The following is an 11,873-nucleotide window of genomic DNA, read 5'->3' as shown; positions in this document are numbered from 1 at the left end:
CTGAGAGTCGCTGGTTTTGGAAGAATTAGTTCATAAATACGTAAGAAGAAAGCTCATCATCATCATCATCATCATCATCATCATCAAAAGAGATAAAAGAGTTCAGCAGAGCAAACCATCAGGCCAAGAAGAGCTTGAATATAGGCTGACAGTACCCTCCACCAATCAGCACACTGCTCTGCTGTGTGTGTGTGTGTGTGTATACGGGAGTGTGTGTGTGTGTGTGTGTGTGTGTGTGTGTGTGTGTGTGTGTGTGTGTGTGTGTGTGTCAGCAGTAGTCTTTTCACATTCCATAGTTCACAGAGCTCAGCACCGGCCTCTTCTTGCCTTTAATCTTCAGGGATCCGTAGCGAGCCTGGTGACGACATGATGGAAGTAAAACAGTTGTGAATGTGACTTTCTGCCATGTTTTCAGAGAGATTTCAATATACACTATATGCACCCCCCCCCCCCCCCCCCCTCCTCTTTGCCCTCACAGCACAGTTTTCTTTTTTTTTTATGCCTTGGTGCAGACGATAGCTGTGGCTGGCCTTCCCGTTCTCATGAACGCGGTGTCTCAGGAACGTCTTGAGGGGAATTTCTTCAAATTTGGCGCAAATGTCCACTTGGACTCGAGGGTGAACTGACTGGAATTTGGTGGTCAAAGGTCAAAGGTCACTGTGACCTCATAATGTCCATTACTCGGGAACAGAAGAGGAGACTGTGGCCATGTTTCACAGCTGGTCGGACACTGAAAAGGTGACGCTTTTGAGTCAAAGGTCAAAGGTCATTGTGACCTCAAAATAGGTTTTTAGCCGTCATTTAAGAATGATTTCACACACATGTTGACTGGGACGACACAATATGTTAACCTGAACTAGCACAGCACGGGCTTCCCTCCATCTCGCCCGCTCTGCCTTTCGCTTCCTTATTCCCATTTTAATGTCCGATTATTTCCTTTCATAGACACTGATTTCCTTTTTCTTAAAAAAAAAAAAAAAAAAGGAAATAATTACAGATGCTTTTCGCTACCCGACAGCCTAGATAGCCTCCAACGGTATGGAGCGGAACACTCACGTCTTTGCGGACTCTGGATCGCGAGATCTTGACACTCTGCGATCGCCTCAGTCCTTTCTGACTAACGGCCTCGTCTTCAGAGAAGGTCGGCTCAGTCTCGTCATCTGTCCTCTCCTCCTGGTCGTAAAAGTAATCTGAAACACGCACACACAGACACACAGAGACACAGAGACACAGACATATCAGGAAACACTGAGATTCACACTCTGCACTTGAAAAAAATGAGTAACGAAATGATATTTGCTGAATTTCCAGCATTTCTTTTTTTGCTTCCACTCACTGGCAGTGACAGTGAATGATTACAGATTCTGATTACAGGCCTGCGTCGGTGTCGCGTTGAGGTGGCAGTGTAAAGAGCTAAGGGATCCTCAAACTGCGAGTGAGTGAGTGAGAGAGGCAGCTGGTCCAGCAGAGGTCAGCAGACGCTCAGCAGACGCACAGCTGCTTCCCTGGCTCGTCTCTCCTCACAGAAACACCACAGTTAGAAAAAAAAAAAAAAAAAAAGGGTCACGTGCTACGCAGCGCTGCAGCGAGGACGATCAGCTTCACCAGTGTGGCCTGAAACATCCATCACTTGGCTCGAAGAAGCAATGAAACCAAAGCTTTACGGCGCCTTTCCAGGGTGACCGGAAACATTCACATCACATTTATCATGAAGATGAACGTGGTTTCGTTTACTGTTGATCAGATTCAACGCATTAATTAGCACGGCCATGATTTCAATACACGTTTCATTTAGAATAAATAATGATTTACTCTCACGAGACAACACAGCAACCACTAATTCTTATAACATCCCCATAACTAATGTGTTACGTTATATGTTGTCACATATAGTTAAAAGTAGTGTGTCCCCTGGTCATGTTCTGTCATCCGAGCAAAGCCTAAAGCAATGCAGAGTTAGCATTTGAACATTTGATGTGCTTTCTGTGTGTTCTGGTTCCAGCTCCTGCTGCTCCTGTTGTTGTCACATCTGGAGTCTATAAGAGGGAAAACCTCCCACTCTCCAGAGTTGGAAGCAACCTTTCACCTCCCAGAGGAAGCAGGGCGGGGCGACGCAGGGGCCAGCTTCGCATGAGATTTTACATTCCGACGCGGGATCAAAAATTACCGTCGGAATTCTGTGTGTGTCGGTCGGATGGCGATCAGCCTTTGTCCCCCCCAAACAGACAAAAACACTCCAGAGCTGCAGTTTTTGCTATTAGACAGTTTTAACCCTGCAGTTAACTACCCTTGTCTAGAAACCAGGCGGTTCAATGTCCCCCGTCTCTACTGGTCCTCCGCACAGGAATAACATGTTGCAGTGTTGTTCTAGGGTGGAATTTCATCCCTCTACAGAGCCGATTCTCCGTCTGGACTGTGGAGAGCAAATTCAAGTCATTCCAGTCATTCCAGTTATCGCCAGTCTATTCTGTGGTAAAACTCTCCAATTTCCTGTCATGTAGGGAGAGCCGAGGGCTTTGTTAAACAATGCTCTATCTGGCTCAGCCAAAAGCAAAGGCCCGGAGCAGCTGGCCCAATCAGGTTTCTCCAGAAGACAATGTTAGGGTTGGTTTTTTTTTCTTGTCCTGGATATGTACATTGTCTTAACCTGCTGTCGTGCTTTACCATCATTCTCATTCACACTCTGCATCTTCTCAAGGCACACAAACGCACCTGTAAACTGTAGTCAAAAGGACACCACGTGTATTTTCGGTCTGGAAAAATCCTTCTGCTCCTCAAATAACAGAATACAGCTCAGCTGCGAAGATCTAAAAAGGTTGGATAACTAAAATAATGACAAAGGAATCATCAAAAGATGCGGCCTTTGTGTGATACAATTAACTTTTAAAGCAATTCGTCTAAAAAAATTTTTTTTTTAAAAATGGTTGAATTTTTTTGTGCTGACGAAAGCCAATGAATTGATCGGTTGAATGACAGAAAATGAATTACTGGCAATACATATATCAATCGCTCGTTCATCAAGTAGTAGCCTTTTCCATTTTTAAAACACAATATATCTTTCCTTTGTTACCCAGACGATACTCAATTCTACTGTACTGAATGTCTGGATGTCCCGTTATGACCTTTAACTGAACAAGTCTGAGGTGCTTATTACTTATTCAGCCCACCGACCAACATTGTAGTGATCCAGTTGGTTTTAAGCTAGCCAGACCGGAGTTTACTAAAAGTATTTGCCTAAATCTCGTTTTTCCACGTTCTTTTACTTGTGGCTCGTTTCGTGGCGACTCGTTTTTCTGTTTTTGCCCTGTGAATCATTTATTTATCATAAGGTTGATTTATTTCATTGTAAAAGAAATAGCTTTAGATTCTTCCTTTTCTTTTAGATTCATTTAAATCAAATGTTACTCAAACAGGAGGAAATAGTGCATTTGCTGGGGGGCTATTTTTCTGCGGCGGATGAATTCACATATGGTGCTCTAGTGAGTATTTGGGACAGCAGGAGGGTATATGAGGGACTGAGTCGAAATAAACTACAGTGTGTGTGTGTGTGTGTGTGTGTGTGTGTGTGTGGGTGTGTGTTCATTATAATGACGGAACATGTCACCCCCGTGCAGCAGTGTGGCCCACTGATGTATTTTTAATAGTTTGACAATGGAGCTCTATGGCACAGAGGAAGAAGATATATCACTACTTGTTAGTAGATACATTCAGTGTTGGTTTGACTCATGGGATCTTTTTTTGGCCGTAAGATAAATACATACGTTTAACAAAACAATCATCTGTAGAAAGCCGCTGTTTCCTGAGGCTAAACCTATACAATATGGCCACCAGAGGGTGCGTGGTGGCTGGTGAAAACCCTCCGGAGCAGTGAGAAGCATATGAAAGAAAGCAATTGGAGGGAGAAAACATCTCGCTTCCTTTGCCTCTCTCCTTCTCATCATGTCTCTGCTGGCTGGTTGAGCTGAATACGTAATACAGTCTTTCCTCTCTCAGTATGCTAATGCTGTCTACCAGCCTTCCTTTCCCTGCATCCATCCACCTCCTCTTCTTCATCCATCCCTTACACCTCCACTCTCTCCCTATACATTCATCTCTGTCCTCTCCTCCACTCCCACCCCTCTCTCAACGCCTCACTGACTGACTGTGAGAGAGAGAGAGAGAGAGAGAGAGAGAGAGAGAGAGAGAGAGAGAGAGAGAGAGAGAGAGAGAGAGAGAGAGAGCGAGAGAGAGAGAGAGAGAGAGAGAGAGAGAGAGCGAGAGAGCGAGAGAGAGAGCGAGAGAGAGAGCGAGAGAGTGTGTGTGTGTTTGACATTCCACCAGCATCCCACCCAACCTCATCTCATCCCCTCTGTCCGCTGGGACACACACACACACACACACACACACACACACACACACACACACACACACACACACACACACACACACACACACACACACACACACACACACACACACACACACACACACACACAGCTTTCATTGACATGCCAGCCAGCCTGCAGTTCTCATCAAGCAAGGAAGGGAGAAAGAAAGGAAGCAAGGAAGCAAGGAAGCAAGGGAGGAAGGAAGGAAGGAAGGCAGGCAGGAAAAAACAAAGACACATACAAACAAAATAATGAGCTGGTGTGGCCATTTGACACACCCGTGGTGTTGCAGTGATGTAGTTCATCTGTGGTGCAGCCTGTACTCCCACAAGAACATTCTGGTGTGACCTCATCATCAGCGGTGTTCTTCTTTTTTTTCTCCCTTCATTTTCGAGACACTCTCCCACATTGCCTTCCAATTGCGAATACTATAGCTAGGCACGTCGTGGTTACATTACCTGGCCGGGTCCACATATACAGGGACTGATCATTCCTAAATCCGAGATGAAGACTATGGGCGACCAGGCTTTTGCCACTGGGGCCCCAAAACAACCTGCCCAATGTGTGTGTGTGTGTGTGTGTGTGTGTGTGTACCAGCTTGGTCAGCAGCGTCGGTGCTCTGAGATCTCCTGATGGCGGGGTTGGCTGAGTGGGAGCTGTACTGGTAGAGCTGGTTCCCTCCTCTGTCATCCTGCTGGCTTATCTGCGTGAGGTCGTGCATGCTCAGGCTACGCAGCTTCTCTGTGATGGCACCCTGACCCTGTGTGACACACACACACACACACATATATACACCAGTCAATGTTACATCACCAGCAAACAGCAGCCCTCTCAGGGATCAACAGGACAAAATCCAACACACTGATGGAGTGAGCGAGTGTCAACAGATTGCTGAACATCTACAGACTGTGAATGGTCTGGTGTTTCCAACTGAACATATGGGGGGGGCTGGGACCTTTAGACTGTTTTGGGTGAGGTGGGATTTTTGTTGCAGTCAGACAAAAGTTCATGACTGTCAGTGAATCTGTTTTGTTGTGAATGAGAGTGGTCATCCTCTAATTTATGGGCTGTCGTCACAGAACTTGACTACTGCTTATCTGCTGCTTAAGTGTGACAAACGGCGATATATATATATAGATATATATCTATATATATATATATATAGATATATATATATATATATATATATATATATATCTATATATATATATATATATAGATATATATATATATGTCGTCTCACTCAAGGACTTGCCCCAAATAATTCCATTGATTGGATGTGGCTTGAAAACCAAGCTAGAAGCAGCTTTAGAGCTGCGAGGGAAAACAAAAACTGACCAGCTAGACAACAGAGACCTGGGCTGGGGAAATATGATGTAGTGGTGTCAGCCCTGTTCCATGTCAACCCTTAACTCTGGCTGCCTTCCACAGCATTTCACGAGTCATAAAGTCCACTGAACTTTAAGTGTTTTGAGTTGAACTTTTGCGTTTTGGCTCAGCTGGAGCAAACCCAGTCCCCACTGTAATCCAGCTGTGTAAAAACACCTCCAGTTACAGACTCGTGTAATTGGCTTCACAAGGCGCTGAAACCTACAACTTCAGTACATCCACACCCCTCGTTTGACACGTAAGCTGGCAGACTTGCTCTCCCCTTTCCACATTCGGTGTTTTCGGACCGGAGGAACTTTTTCATAGTTCCAAGAAAAGCCCCCTTTTTTATTGTGTTCGCACGGCAAGAACTGGGAACGATCGTGGGTCGAAGAATGCCGTTTTGAGGGAGCACAAGAGGAACCTTGAGTGACGTAAGTGGTCGAACACGAGCCAGTGCAGCACCACCGGCCGCCATCTTTAAAAACCTGTGCAACAGCTCACGACGGTAGCCTTAAAAACCGCCCTTTAAGGAGCGTATATATGCGACGGGGAAATACATCGTGAGAGCTAAATCAAAAAATCTCGTGCGTGACGTTGCTTTAGCAACCGCCGGCTGCCTTACGTCACTTCAGCGTTCCTGTTGGCGGTGCGAATTGAAGGTATGTAGTTCTCAGGAGAGCTCTCCAGAACTGTTTGGTCTGACAAGGAAGGAGTATTACAATAAATCTCCTAATATTACGATTTTATAACAATAAGTATTACGACAGTGTTTCTTGTAAAAGAAAAAAAAGAAAATGTGTTGAACTCTCGTAAAATTGTCTTTCTTTCATAGTGGCCATGAAACTGAAAGAGCTACTGGTGTGCTGCCATAGTTTTAATAATACATGGGAAATTCTGGGGTCAGATAAGCACTTGGTTTACACTGCAATACCATATAATGATAATTGTGCATCGTCTACACTGATTCTACACAAGAACTAGTTTGACACGTTTGTTAGTTAACTTTAAATGAAGCTGAGTAGACCCTTGGCCAAAGGCACGCTTTTGCAGCATTGTGGAGGGATGCTCAGACAGGCATTCGTCCATTTACTTTACAATAGACTTGAACAGCAGTCAAAAAACATGGATGACTGCTACATCTAACAGCCCTTAATAAGTATTTAGGGTTTTGTTTTATTTTTTTATTCTGCCGCTTCTCACCACACAGCTTTAAATGCAAGGACAAGGTTGCAAATCAGAATCAGAATCAGAAATACTTCGTGCAAAACAGAATATTAACGTGCACGGAGAAATATATTTGGGAATATATGTCATTTGTAAAATAACTAAGTACTACTCACGTTTTTACAGAATATCTACTGTTAAGGAATACGAACCAATCAATCAATCAATCATCTGCATATCACATCAGCCGATTCAACATTAAATCAGTGATCTCGTTGGAGTGTGCCGAAAACTATATGTGTTAAAAATGTACTTTATATAGAAACAGGATGCACTGAAGCACAGATAATTGCCATTAGGAATATTATTGACAACAAAACTAAATTCTACAGTGATGAAGACATCGTCATGGAAACCGTTCACAAAATGAGCGACAGCAACAGGATAAAGGGGAGGGGGGGGGGGGGGACTAACTGAGGAGATTTTTTTTGATGAAACACAAAGCAAATGGAAAAAGAAGTGAGTGAAGGATATAAATGAAGAAAACCAAGAAAAAGGAGGGTGTAAATATTGAGTTAAATGTATTTGCAAATACTGTTGATTCTTTATTACAACACCAAGTAAAAAAAAAATGGAAATGAACACCACCGTTTATTTTCAGCTACCAGGTCTGGTGAAAGAACAAATGTCTGAAAGTCAAAAGGACGGGGCACACGGGGTGAAGGGAGAATAATGCTGGTATGAAATGGAAAATGAACGTTCTGTCCATGCTGCTTATACTGACGGGGGTTTGTTTTTTTTTTACCTCCCAGAGTAGCCTGCTGAAGCACAGAAACCCTGAGGAAAGAAGGATGTCAGTACAGAGAGAGAGAGAGAAGGAGAAACAAGAAGTCACAAGAGGGTTAGCTAGTAGGCAAGTTCATCATCATATGACAGCATACGTTCTAAAAATGACAGTTTAAGAGGCACAAAAGATGTAGAATATCAGTAAACCAACTGACTATATTTACTCATGTAGTCAAATGTTATTGGCAAAAACGTTAACGGTAATTTGAGGTATGTTGTGAAGTCTTGACTGCAGGTCAGATACGCCTCTTATCCTTCACTCTAAGCAGGTTATACATTACCAAGCTAACTAACATTAGTTTAGCGTCAGTTAGCTACACAACAGCTACATCTGGCAAGTTAGTGGGTGTGAATATTTAGTACACAACTAAGCGACCAGCCGCCTTTTTTGTAAAGACACGTAAAAGCTTCAAAATTCATGAGTGGGGTATTTTATGTCGTAGAACAAAACGTGGAAATCTCTTCAGCTTGTGTTAACCACAGACCTTATTTGAGGCATCTAACCAAAAAAAAACCCATTCAAAAAACCCATCGACTTTGAGACGAGGGAACCGGAAGTGTAAAAATGCAAACTCATTTCTGGGTTTTAGTACTCATTCATAAGGCACTCTATTGCAGAAATAGACAGAAATCTGGGGGGGGGGGGGGGGGGGGGGGGAGGAGAATAAAATTCTATGGCTAATACGGGGGTGGAAAATTACGATCTCAACACTGTGAGTAGTAGTCAGACACATTGGGAAAACCAAAAGGGATGGAGCAGGATATTTTCATGCCACAGTATTGGAGTTAAGCCGTGCATCTTGAAAGACGTGCTGTGTATTACTGCTGCTGACCATGTGTCAAAGCATAAACATGGCTTCTTGGTAAGTTTAAGTTGTGTGGAAAGAGTCAATAAGAAAGCACGGATGTTGTGATGAAGATATAGTGGATTTTTCTTCTTCTTCTTTTTTTTTTTTTTTTGAAAGGCAACAAATTCGCACACATTGCATTGTGTGTCCCGGTTATTTTGAACGCACAAACAAGGAAGACTTTACAAAATAGCACCTGCTTGTATCACCATGCTTTACACAGTAAATATCTTGAAAACCAGTGGAATGGAAACCCAAGCGCTGGAAGGTTAGAAATCAATCGAATTTTGAAGAATCAGCCCAAACGGGGCTATCTGAACTAGAATATTTCTGATTCAGGTGGGGTGTGCTCCAGAGGTGGCCAGAGGTGGCCTCACAGGCCGAGGAGCAGCAGCAGCAACAACAGCGACAATCGAAGAAAGCCAGTCTGCTTCTTCACACCTGTACGGGCTTTACAGATGCAATTTAGAAATCAGCCTCAGGCTTCACGCACATTAATATGTATGTATGCTGCATGCATAATAGAGGATGGCGCATATAGTAGCTTGAAATGTGTCTCGGGGAGTTTCTTACTCAATAAAAGCACATGCCGAATAGGCTGGGTACCCATGCTCTAAACGCTGCGATGCATTTGTAAACCAAACCACGGCTCCGGTTTCTGCTCAAATCTCGGAAGGTTCAGACGGACGGGTTTTTACACGCGATGCAGCTTGGTTTTTTTTTTTTTTTTAATCACACAAGCCAAGGTTAATTAAGTTCAAACTAAAAACACGAAAAGCTTTTAAAAGGGTTTGAAATAGCATGGTGACAGTGACGATACCACACAGAAGAAGGGAAGGAGAGGCAGTAGAGAGAAAAGGAATATAGGAATATAGGGAGAGAGAGAGGAGAGGAGAAAAGACAAATAAAAAGACAGAGACGGCATGAGATTGGAATGTTGAGAGAGAGAGAGGCATAGCCAGGCAAAGATCTCTTATGTCACACCCTTGGCATTGATCCCTCTGATCCTTTGTTTCAACATATTACACACACCTCGAGTCAGACAAACTTTTCTCAGGCTGCGCACAAGTCCAACACAAAGTAACTGAACTGAGGAGCAACAGTGGCCCAGTTGTCAAAGGGGTGGAGCTGGAACATCTTGAGGTGAGCCAGAGGACGTCAGTAACGGAAGAGAATGAATGTAAACGTCCCGTCTTGTGGCATTTTACCGAGGAGTTTACGTCGACGCCGGTATCTCCGGTTATGGGCGGGTTTTGAAGCATCTTGTTTACGCCCCTGTCTACGGGTTTCAGAAACCTGGCTTTGTGATCCTGGTCCTGGTTTTGAGAAACTTTAAAGCACTCTTAATAACAACTGGAATGCTTCGGTGCGAACACATCTGATCCAGGTCTTAAGATCACGGTCTGCCATGAATTCATGTAGGTGCATCTTCAACTAGAGTCATTAGAAATACTAAAAGTATCATGATACACCCTTTGATGATGATGAGGGAACCGGGGCAACGCTAACTTCCGGGTTTGCTTACAAAAAAAAATACGTCATCCCGGCAACACTCGATTTTAAACCCACATTACGTTCAAATCACGTATAATCACAGTCAAATGAAGAACCAGGTTTTTCTTTGGCAGCGCTCGATCTGGCAGTGCCGTTGCATAGCTCTTCAATGGAGAGCAGGTGGCAGGTGTGATGTATTTCTAATCATTGATAGTAGCATTGTATGTTTAGGACTCCCAATCCTGTCTCTCTTACTTAATTAACCATATAATGTTTGTCCTGTTGCTGTTTTTTTTGGTTTTTTTTTAAACCTTGCAACTAATTTTCTGTCACACACGACCCATGACAGACACACTGGAATATGCACGCTACTGGGGATTTAGAAACGACACGTTTTACCACATCGCAAGTATGAAAATGTGGTATTGCACCGAGGCAGAAGAAGCAAGACGGGAAGTACAGACAGGAAAGAAAGATGACTCGGCCTCAGAGTTCTGAAAAGCCTGGAACCAGTTTTTTTATTCATATGTTGCTCAAATGATTACAATAACATAACAACCTGCCCTAAATCGCATCCTACGCTAGATGGTTTTCTGCGGAGCATTTGGATGTAATCATTTGACTTTCTATTTAGTGGTAGATTCCCACTGCCTGGGATTACCGCAGAGCAGCGGAGCCCTAGACAGGAGATCAGCAGGGATTATCTGATACACACAGGTATTCACGCAATGCTGATGAAACCAGTTCTCACACACTCTTCACTTGCACTGACTCTGCAGTGAGCGGTGCCTCAGAGGCACACACACACACACACACACACACACACACACACACACACACGCAGTGGATACGTTTGCACGAGCAGTCATTTACACACCGACAACGCTTGATTCTGTCTGCGCCCTCTTTAGTGCGATTTAGCAGGCCAAGCGAGTACATCCTGCGCCGACAGGTTGAACTTGGCAAAACAACCTGCTGGATTGCTTTACTGTATAAAACAAGTAGAGGGCGCTGTTGTATCAACGCAAAAAGGGAGCCCAAGCTTTCACGGTTTTCTTACAAAGCCGAGTGAGATGTGGGGGTACAAACTGCCTCAGTCATGCTACTGTGAATTGTTGGTGAATGAAGAATGGCACCTTAAGTGCCATGATAATGAGAAGATATTAAACAAAAAGTAGCACCTTTAAGCAAATATCAAACTGGATATTTAGTATTGGTATAAGTCAGAGACACTTGCCTTGACAGCTGCAGTGACAGCAGCGGTGGCTGCGATGCTCAGTCCCTGCTTGCCAAAGTTGACCATGGTCTCATAGCTCCTCTCTTTGGCCTGCACGATGTACTCATCTATTTCCTGCAGGGAGACAATCAATAACACTTTTCTAGTAGACACTTTAATCAAGGAAAAAGTAGTGTGACTAGAATATCCTCAACGGCAAATAATCCACGTATACACAGGCAGACGTGGAAGGACGGATGGATGGATGGCTGGATGGATGGATGACCTTACCCTCTCCCTGGAGGACAGCAGAGGGTGCAGACACTTCCGGTAAATGAGACTTGCTCCTCTGGTGTAGGGGGACAGCAGCCAGATCACAATGGCTATCTTCAGCTCGTAGTACAGAGGAAACCTGGACATGTACACACACACACACACACACAGAGGGAGCATCCCAACATTAATAAGAGCTGATATAAACCCCTGTTAAGTTCTTTTCCACAACAGGAACAAATGCAGAACATGCAGCCACTGTCATCCTCCCGCTTTGCCGTGTTTGGGCACAGC

At 44.0% G+C, this 11,873-nt stretch overlaps 1 protein-coding gene across 3 annotated transcripts in view; it reads right to left on the bottom strand.

The window, feature by feature from the left end:
• Positions 1–244: 244 nt before the first annotated feature.
• The window catches only part of reep3b (receptor accessory protein 3b), a 30,622-nt gene continuing 18,993 nt past the window's right edge, over positions 245–11,873 (bottom strand). For 2 of the 3 annotated variants that reach the window (XM_070927141.1, XM_070927140.1), the window contains 5 exons: positions 11,598–11,718; positions 11,328–11,441; positions 4,962–5,127; positions 1,057–1,190; positions 245–355 (listed from right to left, as the gene is read on the bottom strand). In XM_070927141.1, the coding sequence (XP_070783242.1) occupies positions 284–355; positions 1,057–1,190; positions 4,962–5,127; positions 11,328–11,441; positions 11,598–11,718 (607 nt within the window). In that variant the 3' untranslated portion in view covers positions 245–283. Of the gene's footprint in view, positions 356–1,056; positions 1,191–1,491; positions 1,515–2,059; positions 2,080–4,961; positions 5,128–11,327; positions 11,442–11,597; positions 11,719–11,873 lie in introns of all 3 variants that reach the window. The other variant, XM_070927142.1, reaches the window with a different exon arrangement.

The sequence above is a fragment of the Enoplosus armatus genome, chromosome 20 (genome assembly GCF_043641665.1).
Source record: "Enoplosus armatus isolate fEnoArm2 chromosome 20, fEnoArm2.hap1, whole genome shotgun sequence".
Classification (NCBI taxonomy): domain Eukaryota; kingdom Metazoa; phylum Chordata; class Actinopteri; order Centrarchiformes; family Enoplosidae; genus Enoplosus; species Enoplosus armatus.
The sequence above is the reverse complement of the archived record's forward strand: the minus strand, read 5'-3'. Positions and strand labels throughout refer to the sequence as shown.